The 18,486-nt window shown below is 36.5% G+C and overlaps 1 protein-coding gene across 1 annotated transcript in view; it reads left to right on the top strand.

Moving 5' to 3' along the window:
• Window positions 1-668: 668 nt before the first annotated feature.
• Window positions 669-18,486, top strand: part of MED13 (mediator complex subunit 13) — an 89,524-nt gene continuing 71,706 nt past the window's right edge. The window contains exons 1-3 of the mRNA XM_007481770.3: window positions 669-907; window positions 2,977-3,211; window positions 12,812-12,980. Of these exons, the coding sequence (XP_007481832.1) occupies window positions 842-907; window positions 2,977-3,211; window positions 12,812-12,980 (470 nt within the window). The 5' untranslated portion in view covers window positions 669-841. The remainder of the gene's footprint in view (window positions 908-2,976; window positions 3,212-12,811; window positions 12,981-18,486) is intronic.

Genomic DNA, 18,486 nt, shown 5'->3' with positions numbered 1-18,486 from the left:
CGCGGGGGGCGGTGGGGGGGGGAGGAGCGGACGGGCGGACGGGCAGGCCGGCCCGGCCCGGTCCGGGGGAGGGGGGAGAGAAGCGAAACCACCACCGAAGAATGGTCTCAGCCCGCGGACGCCGCCACCGCCGCCGCCTCCACCACCACTACCACCACCACCACCACCACCGCCGCCGCCGCTGCTGCTGCTGCTGCTGCTGCTGCTGCTGAGGAGACTCCGGGCTTGAGGACGTCGCTGGAGCCGCTGCCGGGCCGGGGCCGGAGCCGCGTCTGCCTGCCCTGCCCTGCCCCTTCCCTGCCTCCCCGCCCGCCCTTCCTTCCCTGCGCCCGAGTCTGGGTCCGGGTCCGGGCGCTGCGGCCTCTGTTTAGATTTTTAATTATTTATTTTGTAATTTATTATTAATTATTCATCTCTTCTCTCGTGCCGCGGGGGGCTGCGTGTGCGTGCCAGTGCGTGTGTGAGTGACTGAGTGTGAGTGTGAGAGAGCGAGCCCCGGTCGGCCTCGGCTGAGCCGGGGGGCGGTGGGTCCCCGGGGCCCGGCAGCGGAGGCAGCGGCGGCGGCAGGTCCCGTCCCCGTCGCCCCCGGGTGGGGCTCCTCTCAAGGCTCGGCCCGGCCTGACCCTCCGCCCCGGGGCCGCGGCCGGGGCCGCCGCCGGGGGTGGGTGGAGAGGGCGGGCGGCTGGCCGGCCCCACGGCGGCCTCCTCTTCCACCCCCCTTCCCCTACTCCCTCGCCCGCCCGCCCGCCTCCCTTCCCGGCGTCTGTGTTTCTCTCTCTGGTCGGAGGCGGCGGTAATGGCGGATGGTGGGTTGTGGCGCCGGCGGCGGCTGTGAGGGACGATGAGTTCCTGCTTAGTGCCGAACGGGGCCAGCCTAGAGGATTGTCACTGTAACCTCTTCTGCCTGGTAAGTGAGGGAACGGGCGGCCGAGTGAGCGATGGCTTGAGGGAGGGAGTGAGCGAGGGAGGGAGCGAGTGCTTGCCCCCGTCCCGAGGGGCCCCGGCCCCGGCTCTTAGGCCCCGGCGGCCTGGGCTAGGCCCCCTCCCCGCCCGCTGCTGGCGGCCCCGGGCGCCACCGCGCCACCTCCCACCCCACCCCCCCTTCCCAGGCTCCTGGCCCCTTCTCGGCTTGTTCTTGATTTTTTTTTTCCCCCTCCCCAGAATTCCCCTTCCCAAACTCCGTTCCTCCCCTTCCCTGCCAGGCCCAGGACCGATCACCTCTTTCTCCTGTTCAGTTGCTGCTTTCTCTCGCTGCCCATAACACTTTTCTATGACTGGCTTACGCTAGTCTCTTTACCAACTTGCCCCCTACCCCCTTTAAATTTGCCGTTGTTCAGGGAGCCCGAACCCCCCTGGATCCCAAACAAAAACCGAACAATTGGAGACCAATTTTAACAGGAAGAAACCCCCTTTTTTTTTCCTCTTCTTGACTTGCTCACCTTTATAACTAAGGGAGCACTGAAACATTGCAGGAATGCCATTTCATAGTCGTTTTTTCAATTATTACTTTGAAAACAAAAGTTTTTTTCCTTATATTTTTGACAATTTTCTAACCATCTTGTTCTCATTGGAACATTGTGTTGTGTGAGTAGAGGGCACTAGTGGAGGAGGTACTGTAGTGTTGCTTCTGAATGTTTCTATATTTGTGTTTATTTTGGTATGCATTTTAAAATATTTTAAGCAGACTGCTCCTTGTTTTAACTGGAGTGAGATGCTTGAGAAAGCTAGGCAGCTAAGAGGAATTCATTGTGCCGGATTGACCAGGCCTGAAAACATCTCAACTGTTGCAAACTTTCTAGTTATAAATCTGAAATCCTCAGCTTTTGTTTTTAAGTGACTGGTTTGACCTTTTTTGTTTGCCTGAGTGTTAGGGGATCATTAAAGGGTATATCATGGTCAGGAAAGTGAATTCAGGGGATGAGAGCACAACTAGTTGGCAAGTGTAAGCTGGCGGTCATGTATCAGCAGTTTCATTTTTGGCACCTCCAGTTTGCACCTTGAAGTCAAACTGAAGGCATGTTGAAATACCAGCTGTTTCTTTTCCACAATCCTAAATTTTGAAAAATGAAGAAATACTTTTCTTAGAATTGGACTATCCTTCCTCCAAGCTATAATTATCTTTTTGAGTACACAATTTTGTCTTGAAACTAGGTTTTATTCTAGTTTCTTTAGCTTCAGTTTTATCATGTATTTTAAGTTTTGTTTTTTGTTTTGTGGTGGGAGGCTAGTACAGATTTGACAGTTCATTTATAAACAATAATGGAGATTGCCTAAAACTGTTTTTGAAGACTGGAAACTTTTTCTTCAAATGCCCATTTTAAAAAAATGTTACTCATTTGCAAATATTTAATTAAATGATATTTTTTGAAACAAAAAAACCTTCAAGGGTCTCAAAGGAGACAATGCTGCTTTGACTCTGGAATGGTGAGGGAGGACTGGGTTCAACTCTGCCTCTGTAACTTTGGCAAATCACTAAATCTCCTTGGACCTCAGTTTCCTTATCTATAAAATGAGGAGATTGGATTTGGATAGCCTCTGAAGTCCCTTTAAGTTCTAGACCTGGGATCTTATGATATTTCTCACCCTTGAGGTTTTTTTTTTCCACTAACATTTTTTACTTTATAGGCAGCCAGTTATAAACTAGAGTGAATGAAAAAACATTTGAGTGACTTCTGTTTGCAAGGCATCCTAAGGTTACAGATATTACTAAGACATGGCCCTTGTCATTGAGGAGTTGACAGTCAAATACAGTGGAATGAATTGTTATTAAAGATTGTTATTGTTATTAAAGATATTAAATATGATGACAAAGTAGAGTGTGCATAACTCTTTCAAAACTTTCTTTGACTTTAAATAGCTCTAAATGTCTTTACTTATATACTACAAAATTGGAAAAGCATGACAATCTCAGAAATTTTAAAGAAGACTTTTTGGCTCTGAGTGAAAGATAACATAATCACACTTTCTTTTCTTTAGGCTGACTTGACAGGAATTAAATGGAAGCGATATGTATGGCAAGGCCCAACTTCTGCCCCAATTCTGTTCCCTGTTACTGAAGAAGACCCTATTTTGAGCAGTTTTAGTCGCTGCCTTAAGGCAGATGTACTTGGTGTTTGGCGGCGAGATCAGAGACCTGGAAGAAGAGAATTGTGGATATTTTGGTGGGGTGAGGATCCCAACTTTGCTGACCTAATTCACCATGACTTAGCAGGTGAGAATATTTTTATATATTAGTAACATAATAAAGCATTGTCAACCTGACTAAAAGATTTTCTTATACTAAAAAGAAAAAGGATGAAACCATACTAACCGTAAACTTTGAAATGATTCCAGTGAATATTGATCCTACTGTGCTTGATTAGTCTCATTCATTTTCCATATTGTAGGTTTTCTGTGGCAAATTGTAGAATCTTAAACATCTTTTTTCCTGTCACTAATCCCTATAGGCTTCTGCATCCCTACCATTGGTTTATTTCCTACTCAGGGAATATATACTAACATTACCTAAACAAAGCAGTTCAGAATGTAAATCTTGTATAAGACAAAACAGTTTGCATTCAGAAGACCAATATAAATGATTGGCATTTTATCTTCCACTGCTGTCTTCTATTAGTGAAAACAATGATTAATTTGGAACTAGCGTATCAGATTTCTAACTTTATAATGCTTTTGCCTAGACTTAAAATAATTGACAGACAACATGGTATAGATGTCAAAAATGAATATGGAGAGGCAATAATAGACAGAAAGCAAGTTTCATTTTTAACACATACTATTGATCATACTATTGATAAGATCCTGGACTAGTCACTTAACTTCTCAATTATCCAAGTGACTCTCTAGGACTATTAGTAGCAGAAAATTGCTAATATGCTTTGGTAGAAGGAGTTTCCTTACTGGGGCTTTCAATATGGGTGAAACCATAGGTCTGGCCCCCCTAAAAGAAATGTGATAAATGGTTTCTTCAGTAAAAAAGACTATTTTTGCTTGGATATTGTTTAATACTTGCTAAGTCCTGTGTGACTCCATGGATCAATCTACACTGTATCCATAGGCAGTGACTTGAGTGTTAAAAAGTAATTGACTCCTTGCAAGAGGGCAACTGTTTAAATGGGATGTAAAGATCATAATTTATTTATAGGTTATAGTTATCTTAACCAAACAAGTATGTTTTATTTTAGGAATTGAGCTTGTAATTGTATTGGAGAATGAGATGTCTATACAGTAGAAACTGATTTTCCTAGGTGTCTTGTGGAATCTCATTACTTCATAATTCTATCTTATTTCTTAAGTATGTAGGTATGTAGGATTTTGAATAATTGCACATTTGATCAAAACAATTCACTGTTCATTTGGATTAGAAGATTTGGTAATAGGGAACAGCTGGGTGGCTCAGTGGATTGAAAGTCAGACCTAGAGATGGGAGGGCCTAGGTTCAAATCTGGCCTCAGACACTTCCCAGCTGTGTGACCCTGAGCAAGTCACTTAACCCCCATTGTCTAGCCCTTACCACTCTTCTTCCTTGGAGCCAATACGCAGTATTGACTCCAAGAGGGAAAGTAAGGGTTAAAAAAAAAAGTTAACCTAAATAAATTTATTTGGTAATAGTCTAGTGTAAATTATAATTAAAGCAGTTCGTGCTTTCATTTCTATGGGCCACTTCTGAGTCCCCATAAAATGAGACTGTTTGCTCTAATTGTCTCTTAATGCGAAGCACTCTACAAATAAGGTAGCCTTATTAATATACTTAAAAACTTAAGAAATAGTTCTAGTTACATGAAATGTACAAATTTTGAATAGTAGAATTTAGGTAGATTATTTTAATCTTTTCAAAAGACTCATAGGCATTTATCTCTAAAATAAGTTTGAGATGGAATCTTTTGATAAAACATGTACTAGATGCTAGAACTTGCAATATTCTTTAGAAAACAGACCATTTTCTAGATTTTGAACCCTTGTTAAATCAACTAGACAAGCCTTTCTTTTTACTCTTACTTTGGGTGAGACACTTGGTAGTCCCTTGAAATACAAAGAAAGGCAAAAACCATTTCCCAAATTTAGTGTCAGAGATTATCAGAACAGGTGAGTAGAATCTAGTTTTACTCTACACTGGTGAAGTGTTTTATATGAAATACATGTTGAATAAATTAATTTGTAGTGAATTAATTTAGTGTGAAATGGAATTATTAGTTTGGAAGTTACATGTCTTAAAGTTAAGCATGCTGCTCTTGGAGTTCCTCTGTGGGTATTTTTCCTTGGGTGTCAAATTACATGTTTTTCCCTTGACATTGTTAAGGATTGTTGTGTTTATTTCATTTCTAATGTAGCAACTATTTACCTATACTGATGGCATTTTGGGGAAAAGGTCAGTTTTTTAATGAAGTGAGCTTTTACTGTAAATTAAATGAAGAAACAGGTAAGGTGCTCATTTGTATTAACATTGAGCCTTGGTTTCCACATATCTCCCCATTTAAATTAAAGCTAGAGTTTTTTTAGTATTTAATCTTTAGGATGATTTTTAGGTCAATGTATCTCAACAGGTATATAGCCAGTAGGTGTCAGAGGCAGTATTTCTTCTGACTCCTAGATCTGGCTATTCACGACTCTTTATTGCTTTAGTAAAGTGAAGCTATGCTTTTAAAAATACTTATACTATTTTTAAAATCAAAACAACGAAATTTCCAAGTGTACTTTCACAAATTAATTTTTGACTTATCAAAGTGGAAGTGTTTATTTCGAAATAGTCCAAAGTACGATTGGTATTAATGTAGGTATGTACTCATTGAACTCAGTTTCAGGTATGTGGTCTATGTATTCTTTCAAGTGTTTCAGTTTATATAGTACCTGTTTATCTATAACAAGTTTAAAATGTTTCTTAAATCAGACCCAAAAAGAAGGGTAACTAGTTCTTTTTAGGTAGTCAGTTTCTCCTCTCCCTCCCTTAGCCCCTCCTCCTCCCCTCCCCCAGGCAATCTGCCTCCCTTTTGGAGTAATTAGTCCCTCCTGTCTCTGGCTCAGCTCTCTTGCGCTCTCATCTCTTCCCATCTGTGTCACTCCATTGCTTTCTTTTAAGCTCCCCTGAGAAGAGAGCAGCTGGACAGTGGGGGTGGCATCAGCTGCAGGAGGCAATCCTGAGCTCAAGTGGAGGTGTAGTACTGAGGAAAAGGGAACCGGAAGGATCCAGATGGTAGCTGCAAAGCTTCATTAATTTAACCTGAGCCTATTCAGTATGGACAGTATAAGGTGTTTTGGTTTGTTTGCTTGGTTGGGGTAGAGCTTCTAACAATCCTGTCATTCAAATATTACTATGCTTATATTTTCTCTTATATTTTCTGATTTGGAAGGAGCCTTGAATTCTCTTTGGCAAAAAAGGGTAGTAATTCTCCACTTTTTAAACTTGTCAGCATAGTAATTATGTTGTCAACTTTCTATTCTTTAAATATCAGCCTGACCATGACTGTTTTAAGAGGAAAAAAAAGTGATACATATGATATGGCACATTTCACTTCCAGCTGAATAGTCCTTAATTTTGTAACAGTTCTTATTTAATTATTCTGACACTATTAATAGATTACTTTTATATGGCACTTTTAACAGTTTGTAAAAGTGCTTCACTTATGACAAAGCTCAGAGAAAGGCGGCTCAAGTATTTTATTACCATTTTACAGAGGAGCTTTAGATTGACTTGATCAAAATCACTGAGCAGAAATTGACTAGCCTTTGAATCTGTGCCTAGTCACAGTTTCTAACATGTGATTCTACCTTCAATTACATATTAAGTTGATGGGAAGAAGCTTTGCTTTCATCCCTTGTCAAAACTATTTAACAATCACTAAGTTCTAGTTTTTAGTTTAAGTAGTGCTAACCAACTTGACATAGCCATTTGTGTTCTTTTTATGAGAATAGGTAATTGTGTACTTTATTATAATGGGGGGGGCATTTCTTAATGCTTTTAAAATTGTGATACTGTGCCATTGTTTAATGATATTCCTTAAGTAAAATTTAAAAAAGACTGTTTCTGTGTCTATATACTGGTATTCTTTTCACTAATGTAGATTGCAGCCCTTCTAAAACTTAGTAAATTGGACGGCAGAAGGAAAAAAAACAGGTCATCCTATGGATTTTTTTTAAATTAAAATTTTGCTTTAAAAATGTTAGTATATACTTTGAAATAAATAACTCCCTACGACATTAAACAGAAGTAACCAGTGTCAGTAATGACTAACTTCTGCCTTCTGCAAAGGATATCCAAGACTGAAATTCGAATTTGACATTGTACTAGAATTTCATCTTTTTGAAGGACTGAAATTTCTTAACCTGTAAAAAAAAAAGACTTGGACTTCGTAGCTGACTTTCAGATTTGAAAGGATACTATATTCTAGACCTTTTATTTTTAGTTCTTTTTAGAAGAATGACTACAGGATGAACTTTACACAAATGTATAGTAAAAGAGATTTTGCCATTAAATGGTCGATAGATTCTATCCTTGGATGGTCTTGATGACCACTAGGGTTCCTTTTTTTTTTTTCCTTCTGTGAATATTGTTCTAAATGAATGGGTCATAGCTAAGGCTTGAGCATCTTTTTAAGAAATATTTTTGAATGTTATAATGTAATAAGGTTTGACCTTAAAATTCAGATTTCTTTTTTTGATCACAAGTAGGTAAAATAGTAGCTGAGAGTAAAAAAATAAGTCCTGTTAATATTAAAGTAAACCTGAAAGTAATTAATTCATGTCTGTCTTCCAAAATTTACCATTTTCTTAATGTCTTTTATCCCTCAAATATTAACTGGCCTCATAGAATTAGTTTTATGCTTTTTCTTTGCTGTGCTTTTAATTTTAAGTAGGAGTGGACTATATTTTTATTGTTAAAACAAAGACAAAGCTCAACATGCTGAGTGTTCTTTGACTCAGATTTTTCCATATTTTGTTATATATTGCCAAAAAAGGCTTCAATACTTGAGTGAATGGATTACAGTTGGGGAAATTTGTTTTCTAAGACAAGCACAGAGGTGGACAATTTAAACATTTCTCTTTCATCTTAGAAAATGCATGCTATTTTCTATAGTATTGAAATTCTGATTTATTCATTTTTACTTATTTCCATTTGCATATTTTATTAAATTTTATTGACTATTTTGACAGAATTGGATAAAAAAAATTTCATTTGTAGCTAGCTGATTACTCTAGAAACAAAAAGAAAATAATCCAAATTCGTTAAATTTAGAGTTTTGAGTATATTAACTTTTTAATTGGTAAAGTGTTATTCTGAAGGCTCCATCACTATGTCAGCTTGTATACTCATTGCTGTAGATGAAACCTTTTAATGACTGGTAGATAGTCTTTGTGTTTTGCTGTGGCCAATCTAATAAGGAGCTTCTGAGGTGCTAAACTGGTCTTAGAATGGTAGATGAGTGCTAGTTGAACTTCTGTTCCACTTATTCCAAACCCAAATTGTGAAGTAGATAATAGTATCAACTCTTTTTTTTTTTTAATAACCCTTACCTTCTGTCTTAGAATCAATACTTTGGTTCCATTGGGGGAAGAGTGATAAGGGCTAGACAGTGGAGGTTAAGTGACTTGTCCAGGGTCACACAGCTAGGAATTGTCTAAGACCAAATTTGAATCCAGGACCTTCCATCTCTGGGCCTGCCTCCCAATCCCCTGAGCTACCTAGCTGCCCTCCAACTCTTTTTATAGTTAAGAAACTGAGTGTCAGGGAAAGTTGTTTGCTAGGGGCAGAGATCCAACAATATTATGTTGCTGCTTAGAATTCCAGCTTTATCATATATTGTAAGTATTTGAAAATAAACTTAACTTTTCTCCTGGAAATCAGATAAATAGTATTTAAATAGGTTTTAAAGAGACATGAAGCTGTTAAATGAGTTGTCTTTTTTTACAAGAAAGTCTTTAAAAGAAAGTTATTATGAGCAGTACAAATCAAACAAAATCCTAAACCATAAATTCTAAGTTTATTAGAAGTTTGCTAAAAGGAAACTTTGGCTGTAAGAAGCTTGGATAAGCAATAGTATCTTATTTGCTCTCACATACCTCCCCACACACACCCTCAGTTTGTATACTTAGCAGGTTTTGTTGTAAAGCAAATTTCTCTGTGGTTTTTACTGTTGAAGAGAAGGAACTGTTCGTAGTTTTGTAATGTGAAATTTTCAGATTTGAGTAAGATAGAACTTTAAAGCCTGAAAGGCAGGTGGTATGAGGAACTGCTTTTTATAGATAGGAATATAGTGTATTTATATATCGATCCTCAGGTACAACTGATTTCAGTATATAGGGAGACACTTGTTCTATGGGTCAGTTTTATATAACAGCACAGTATTCTCCAAAACTGGGCTGAATCCAGTTGCCAGGATGTTAATTGTTAATATTAGCAACAAATTAGTGCTGATCTTTTCAAAATAAAAAAAAATTTAAGGCATTGTGCTTTTAAAAATAGCTTTTAGGGATAACATTTTATTCTATCACAATAATTCCCAACAAAGATAGTTTACATAACTTAGAAAATACATCTATCTTCCCCCAAAAAGTTAATTTATTATTGATTTTTTTTTTTAACCCTTACCTTCCATCTTGGAATCAGTACTGTGTTTTGGATTAAATGGAGAAGAGTGGTAAGAGCTGAGGACCTGGAGCTAAGAGACTTGCCCAGGGGTCACACATCTACGAAGTGTCTGAGGCAAGATTTGAACAAAGGACCTCCTGTCTCTAGGCCTGGCTCTAAATCCACTGAGCCACCAAGCTGTGTGCACCCCCCCCCCCAACCCCTGTTATTGATTTTTAACAGGAGAGAGGGATGTATCCTTTAACTTTGTCAGTGTAGAATTAATATTTGAGTACTATTGCTTGTCATAGACATCAGTGAATGAAGTTAAGGTTTATACTCATTACTTCCGAAGGAAAGTGAATTTGCAGTACTTAAGACAAAGCTACCCTGTAGTTAGTGTTTGCATAGTCATTACCATGTAGTTGTAGAAATACTTCAGAGACTTGTTGGCCCTGGATCAGCCTAAATGGTGGTCTAGCCTTCCCTTTGTTTTATACAAAATTCCCATTAGTGTTAGTGAGAACTATGGGCACTCTGGGGCTTAGGGAGACACCCCCACCCCCAACCCCCACTGAAAGCATCAAGTTCACCTAAGATTCTTGAGATATAATTAGAATAATAGAAGAGAGATGCTTGGAAATTAATAAAAACCTTTAGGAGGAGGAGCAAGTTTAAAAAAGCAGAACCACAAAATGATTTTTTAGGTGAACTAATTGAATTTAAAATATAAACTAAAAATGGAATAAAGATTTTACTATTCCATTAACTTATTTTATATTTTAAGAACAACCTATTTTTCTAATATTAAATTCACTAATAGTAATAGAAAAGGATTTAAATGGTTGTATTTCATTGGGTTTCTGAACTTTTGAAATATTTTGATAACTTTCATTATAGTTGATTTTACTTTGTAATCTTGTATATCTTAGGTATTTAAAAACATTCTTCTGAGAAAAGGTCCATAAGACCTCACCAGACTGCCTAAAGGGTCCATTATGTGCACAAAAAATGAAAAAACCTTCACATAAATATTTTATGTATTGTGGAGTGTTGAATTTTAAACCATAGTTATAAAAATATATACTTATCTAAAGCAATCTTAATTTTTAAAAAGTAATTGTTACTTTAGATATTTTAAGTATTATAGACAAATAATGAATGTAACTAAATAATGTAAACATAATACATGCTTCTTAGGAGCTAAGGATTTTTTGAGATAATGAGAAAAGCATGTTAAAAATAGTTTACAATAAGATTAGGAATTGAGAGATGGTAGGCTCAATGCTGACTTATGAGCAAGAAAGAATTTACAAAATAAAGTAGTATTATAGATAGTTGACACAGGAATCTGTTAATATGTCTATTCTTGAAATGATCCTACAGGGACAATTGACTGAATCTTCAAGAATATTGCTGTAAATACTTTATTCTCTTAGCTACACCTAAATATGCTTGTAATTTAGATCATTTAAGTAAATCAACATATGCCTATTTTAAAACCACCTATGCTAATGTTTTTAATGGTGAATGGCTGTCAACATGAGTTTTATTTTAAAAATAAAACAAAACTTAAAAGCATTGTGGTTTTGGATAAAAGGACATATCTGTGTAATTAGTATGGAAGGAAGTGTTCCATTTTATGATAAATTTAGACTTAAAATATCAGTGGTTAAAAAGAAATGGGAATCTTAATTTTTGACCCAAAAGATTTTCAGAATGGATTCATTTTTCCATTTGACTCCAAATCCAGATTTTAGAGTGACAAGAAATATTAAGCTTTTAGAAACACCATGATTAGTTGATTTTGAAAGACTTCACTGTAATTTAAGGGACATTTTAAAGAACAACATAAAATCAACTGTTTAACCTTTGTAATGGTTCAGAGTTTATAGTGCAGTTAAAGTCCACTATCATTAAGCTTTCTAGTTAATGTTTATTTTGTTGTATTGCCCATGTGTTGTGTAAGCTCTGAATAGCAAGTGTAAGCTCTGATAACTGTGCCCTTTAGTGTATATTTATGTAGCTTAATTTTATTTTGAAACCTCTTGGGTTTTTTGTTTGTAATGAGGGCACTGTGTATGTATGTATGTTAAAAGGTTTTGCAAATTTTAAAGGTACTAGCCATGTGCCTGTGGCAATCAAAACATGACTCATGCTTGAAATAATTTAAAAGATGTAAAATTCCTGAAGTAGTCTTAAGAATATGTGGATAATTTGTTGCAAGATTTAGAACTTTGCTTTAAATAATAAAGTTAGGGTTTGTGGATATTTGTAAAAATAAAACCAAAATAGTCTCAAAATTACTCTTAGGCTTTTATTTTCAAAAAGTGGTATGGCAAATACCCTTAGTTCTTAAAATAATAGTTCATACTGTATTTTAACAATTAGGATGATTTAATGGAGATAATTATTTAAACCTATGCATTTGAATGCTTTAATAATATTTGTTGGGAATTAGGGATAGGGACTGTACTTAGATTTTTTTTTTTATTGGTCTAAGGAATTCCTGGTTAAAGGAAATTCCTCTAATGCAGGTTAGCACCTTCTCTGCAACATTTAGGGTTAGAGCGTTGCCTAGAACACTTTAAGTGACTTGCTCAGGGTCATGTAGTCAATAGTGTCAGGTTGGACTTGAACATAAACCTTGGTGTACTGAGAGCCAGCACTCTATCTGCCAATGGTTTTTCTTTATTCCTAGATATTACTTAATTGAAATGGGAACCAATGTTCTTACAGAAAATGTAATTGCTAGTTATATATATTATAATATTCACAACTCTCCCTCCTCCCCCAGTATATATAGTCTACCTACTATGAACAAGTTGAGTGACAAAAATTAGGACAGTAACCAGTAAGACAACTTTAAAAATTGTTTTCTTAGGCGTAAATATTTAGTTTCACTATTTTTTAGTATGCACTCTTAGCCTTTTCTTTGGAACTTAAACCACTAATTAATGACGTTATGCTATGTGACTGCTTTTGTTCAGTGAGGGAAAAAAACACCTTAAAGTAATTTAATGGGACAATCATTTCATAGAGCCACTATTTAAGTCTTATTCCTTCTTTACTTTGTAATGTTATTTATTAAAATGTCAGATTATATATGGAAAACTATAAATTACTGGTCTTGAATATTTTGTGGAAGGTAGAACTCATGAATACAGAAATCGGAATTAACAAGTTATTCTGAATAATCTATTGCATGACTTTTTAAAGTGTTGTTTCCCCTTCCCCCCACTGGCCTTGTAGAAGAAGAAGATGGAGTGTGGGAGAATGGACTTTCTTATGAATGCCGTACACTGCTTTTCAAAGCAGTTCACAATCTGTTGGAGAGGTGTTTAATGAATCGTAACTTTGTGCGAATTGGGAAGTGGTTTGTGAAACCTTATGAAAAAGATGAAAAACCTATAAATAAAAGGTAAGACATCTTGTTTTAACTCTCATTTGTTATTTATTTGGATTTATTTTTCTTTGGGGAAACAGTTATAATGATTTGGAAACAGACAACCTCTGTAGTTTAGATCTGTGGTCCATTTTACATATTCTAAGAATTTTCCTGTATCAGTATAATTGTCCCAAAACAGCAATAGAGATTCATTTGGGAAGCAGTAGTGAATAAGGAGATTACATCTACTAAAGTGAAATCTTTGATTATTGGTAATTTAAGAAAATCATTTTATCAGACTTGTTAGGTACTTGCTGAGTGCAAAATACTGATAGAAGATGGAAAAAATTAGTCTTACCTTAGGGCTTACCTTAAGTCTGTTGGAATATATGACATGTCCAAGTAAGTATGCTTTAAGATGGACTATAACAGGGACAAAGGGGGTATAAACTATGCTACTTTGTAAAAGATCCAAAAAATATGAAAAATTGAGGATGGAAAAATAATTTTCATCTTGGAAGAGCATAGTATTTTGACTTTGTAAAATCAAAGATTTTAAGGTTTTTTAGTATAAAACCTAATAGTCCAAATCTAATTTCCTACAGTATCATAATGATTTCAGATTGAAGCTGAATTTGGTCTTGGGGGAATAAAAGACTTTCTAAAAGAGCCATGTAGAAGACACACCTTATGGATAGGCCATTGTGAGCAGCTAGGTAGTGAGTGCAGTGATAGAGTACTTGGCCTGGAGTCAAGAAGAGTCATCTTCCTGAATTCAAATTTGGTCTCAGACCCTGGGCAAGTCACTTGTTTCTGTTTATAACTTCCTCATCTGTAAAATGAGCTGGATAAGGAAATCACAAACCACTCCAGTGTCTTTGCCAAGAAAACCCCAAACTGGATCACAAAGAGTTTGACACAACTGAAAAAACCAACAGTAACAACATGGGCAATAATCTGTAAATACATAGAATTAGAAGAGCAGAAACCAAGATCGGTAATCTAGGAATCTAATCTGCCTGTGATGTGTAAAAAAAAAAAAAGTGAAACAAAGCTAGGCTGAATGTGTTCATAGCACAGAGATAGATCAGTGTTTGAGAGTAGTTTGTGGGGGTGATATGGTCCATTCATAAAGCTTATGGAGATCTAGAAAGGTTAAGACATACCACACAACTATAATGAAGTATCATAAGATGTTATCAACATGGAAACCAGGGAAAACATATAGGAGAGGTGACATTTGATTTGTATCTTAAAAAATACATAAGGAAGGAATTAGTGTGACTTGAGCCTTAAATGATATGTAGAAATTCACTAAGCAAGTAGAGAACGGCATTCTAGTCATGGAGAGAGAGACAGGAACATGCAAAGTGTAGAGTAGAGCAGCAGTAGATGGCTTGAAAAAGTATTCATGCTAGATAGAAAGCCTTGATTGCTAGGTAAAAGATTTTAAACTATACTCTTAAATCATAAAATCTCAACATTGGAAGAGACCTTGGAGGTCACTTAATATGATCCATGAGTAGTCAAAAATCTCCTTTACAGTATACCAGATAAGAAATCTTAACTCTTGTCAGAAGATATGTGTCACACATTTTGGTTTTGTGACCTTGGGCAAGCCACTTGACATCTTAGTGTTCTAGGTAACTCAAACTAAACTTCGGAGAAAGGAGTTGCTAGGCTATAGTGGTAGGAATTTTTGTTGCCTTTTTTTAAATTAGAAGTTCCCTAGATTAGTGATATCACAGATTAGTGATAATTACAGGACCAGTTCTAATTATTAGAAAGTTTTTTTTTTACATTGAATTGATTGCTCCTAGTTTTCCCAAACAGAACAAATCCAAACCTGTATGATAGCCCCTATGGCCTTAAGCCTCTTCCCTATTCTGGTTCTCTTTCTCTGAATGCTCCCTAGTATGCTCATGTTCAAGTCTGTTAGGAATATTTTAGGTCTTCATTCTATCATCTATTGTGTTTGACTTCTTCCCACCTTTGAATCATCTGCAAATTTGATTATACCTTAAAAGAATCAGTAAAAAGTAACAATAAGAAAATAATTCCTATAACAGTATATTAGAGACCCCTTTCTAAACTGACACCAAGCCATTAATGACAACTTTTTTAGACTATGATCATTCAAGATTTCAAATCTTGTATTTACTATTATTATTTAGCCTTCATTGATAAGGTATAGTACATGAGAATCCCACAATAGGGAGGGGCATAGCCAGATCTTTATACAAGGAAGATTATTCCGGAAACAGAATAAAGGATGGATTTGGAGGGCAAAAAGAACAGGAAGACCCATTAGGAGGCTATTGAAATAGTCTAGACTGGTATAATGAGGGCCTATGCCAGAGGGGGCCACTCAAAAGCCACTCAAAAGCCTCTCTGTGGACACATCTGTTGTTGCTCTAGCAGAATTCAATACTAGAAAGCTAGAGGGACCCTAGTCCAGGCTGCTCCCCTCCCCCTCTCCACACATGCTTGAGGACATTTCTCATATCAACCACCCCTCTAAAAGGTTCACCATGACTGGCCTATACTATAGTGAAGGCAGTAGGATTAAAAAACTATTTAAATATTTGATTATGGAAGTGAAATAAGACATCCTCTTTAGGAAAATTATTTTGGCACTTCCATGAAAGGCATCTTAGAAAACTGGAGAGCCTAAATATAGAGACCAGTTTAAATCATTGCATCTCTAAGAGATGAGGAAGGTCTGAACTAGTCTGATAGTTCTAAATTTAGAGAGGAGGGGTTAAGAAAATTTGGGGTCATTCAAGTAAACAGAATTTAACAACTGATTGGTTATAGGTAGTGAAGAAGAAAGAATCACTGGTCCAACAGAATAGCAAATTTGGGAGCTAAGTGGGTTTTTGTTTTTTTAGTAAGGGAAGAGGTAGGTAGATGTTCAATTGTTTAAGCAGGTTTGAGGTTGAGATGGAATTTACAGGTATGGGTAAAAATAGACAGCTGTAAATGTGTGAGACAGGAGCTCAAGACAGATTAGGGCTGATGTATAAATTGTCAGTACAGTTAAGGTAGTGGGAGTAGATGAGATCTGACAGATTAAGAAGAAGACTGAGCACAGAACCTTAGACGTTCATGATAGGGTACAGGAAGTAGATGAACAAGCAAAGGTGGGGAAAAGTTAAACAAGTTGTGGAAGTAAGAGAAAATTATCAATAAATATGGGAGTTATCAGTATTATAGAGAAAAAAAAGTAAAAGAAATATGAGAACTGAAGTAAAGGCCACTGATTTGGGGATTGTATATGAAACTGAATCTTTATTATATGTATGTGTGCATATAATATATACGTATTACAAATTCAACAGATGAGTTTCAAGATTTCTTGTGCCCTATGATTTCTTCTAAACTTGTTTTCTTTGCATTTCAAAAAAAATTTGCTTCAGACTCGATTTTTTTTTCAGATTTTTTTCCCCCTTCTTTGGTGTCACTAATTTATTGTTCCCCTCAAAACAAAAAACTTCCTTTGTAACAAATAATCAGTGAATACATATGTTGCCTGTGTCTGTTTTATATTGCACCTAAGTTAATCATACTTCTGTTAAGAAGTATCATTCTTTCATCATGAGTCCTCTGGAGTCATGATTGGACACTGCATAGATAATAGTTATTAAATATTTGAGGTTGTTTTCCTTTACATTATGATAGACTATATTGTTCCTAGTTCTCATTTAACTGCATTAAGAATACAAGTCTTCCCAGATTTTTCAGAATCTAACCCTTCTATCATTTATTATAGTATAATCTGTTATATTCCTTTGACATAGTTTGTTCAGTCATTCCCCAGTTAATGAGAATCCCCTTAGTTTCCAGTTCCATATGACTTGGATTTCTTTTGATAATTGTTTGTTCATATCCTTACCTTAAGCCATCTATTCAAGAATGGCTCTTATTCTTATTTAAATATTTTATCACCCCTTTTATTTGAACAGTTTGTTGCAAAGACTTCCTTGAGGTAACTGTTTCCTTTTTTACTTTAAATGTAGAAGCCTTTTGATTTTATGTAATAAATTCATCTTTGTCATTCATTTGTTCAAGAAGTCTTTCCCCCTCTATAGTTTTAAAGTTATATCCTTCTCTGCCCCTCTACTTTATGATGTGACCTTAAGGCCTTTGAATTTAGCCATCTGATAGCCTCTGAGGAGCTATCTCCTCAGAGGACCTAATTGGAGTAGAATGATAGGGCTTCATGACAGAGTGCTGGGGTTTGAGGAATGAGGTGATGAAGTAGTAAGAGTAAGCAACTGTAGATAGTTGAGCACATTTAATGATTACTTATTGAAAATATCCATATGCTTAGATCAAATAAAATAAATGTATAAATGTATAAAAATTGAGACCTCTGGAATAGCATAAGAAGGGTCCATGAAAATTTCTTGATATGTTTATAACTATGGTATATATTTAACTGTTTTGGTATAGTGTACAACAAAATACAACTTATATACTGTGTTTAGTTATATATTCCATCCCATCTTGAGGCATAAGTGTAATGCTCCCATTTCTAATTTGGACAAATTATTAAAACTGGCTAGAAAAATTGTGGGAAACTTAAATTGATCAAGGAAAAATTGTCCCCAAAATTATTGGGATTTGAACATTCTGAAAAAGAGAAAAAAAATTATTTGTGGGGTTCCCCTTGTTACGGAGTCATTTCAACCTCACTCTTCATAGGGCCCCCTCCCCTTTTTTGTAATGATACTGGAGTGATTTGTCAATTCTTTCTCCAGCTCATTTTACAAAGAAACTGAGCCAAACAAGGGTAAGTGACTTCACCAAAGTCATAAAGCCAGTAAATGTCTAAGGCTGAATTTGAACTCGGGTTTTCCTGACTCCAGCCCTGATGCTTTATTTGCCTCACTCCCTGTCTCCTACTTAAAACTTTCATATTAAATACATAGAGAATCGAGAAAGTGGAGAGGGAACAGATTTAAATTTTTGTGATAGTCTACTAAACAAGGTGGTAGAGTACTATATAAAATGATCTTCAGAAGTTGGTTAGAAATTTTTTATTTAAAGCACTATGTAAATGCCAGGCTGCATAAGTAGATAAGAGTGGTAGGCCTGAAGGCACTCAGACCTGGGTTCACAATTCGCCCTGAGGCACTAGCTTTGGACCCTGAGCTAGTCAGTTCACCTTTTGTTTGTCTCAATTTCCTCCTCTCTAAAATGGAGATAAAAATAGCATCTACCCTCAACTGTTATTGTGAGGATAAAATTGGGTGCTTTGCAAACTTTAAAACCCTGTAAATGCTAGCTATTGTTACACTTAACCACTTTATCCACTTTTTTTTACAGCAAGGAAAAGTTTCAACAATCTTTTTAACAAGATGGTAAAGATACTTTCACCATGTACCTAGAACAGTGTCTGGCATGTAGTATGTAATAAGTATTCAATGAGTTGATTTTCCTGGAGTCTGGTACTTTTAGTCTTCCCCCTCATTTTCCTTATTGCTCACTTCTGACTCTACCCCCTCTCTGATTAAGGTTTTCTTAGGGAGTAGAT

Source organism: Monodelphis domestica, chromosome 2 (genome assembly GCF_027887165.1).
Source record: "Monodelphis domestica isolate mMonDom1 chromosome 2, mMonDom1.pri, whole genome shotgun sequence".
Classification (NCBI taxonomy): domain Eukaryota; kingdom Metazoa; phylum Chordata; class Mammalia; order Didelphimorphia; family Didelphidae; genus Monodelphis; species Monodelphis domestica.
The sequence above is the reverse complement of the archived record's forward strand: the minus strand, read 5'-3'. Positions and strand labels throughout refer to the sequence as shown.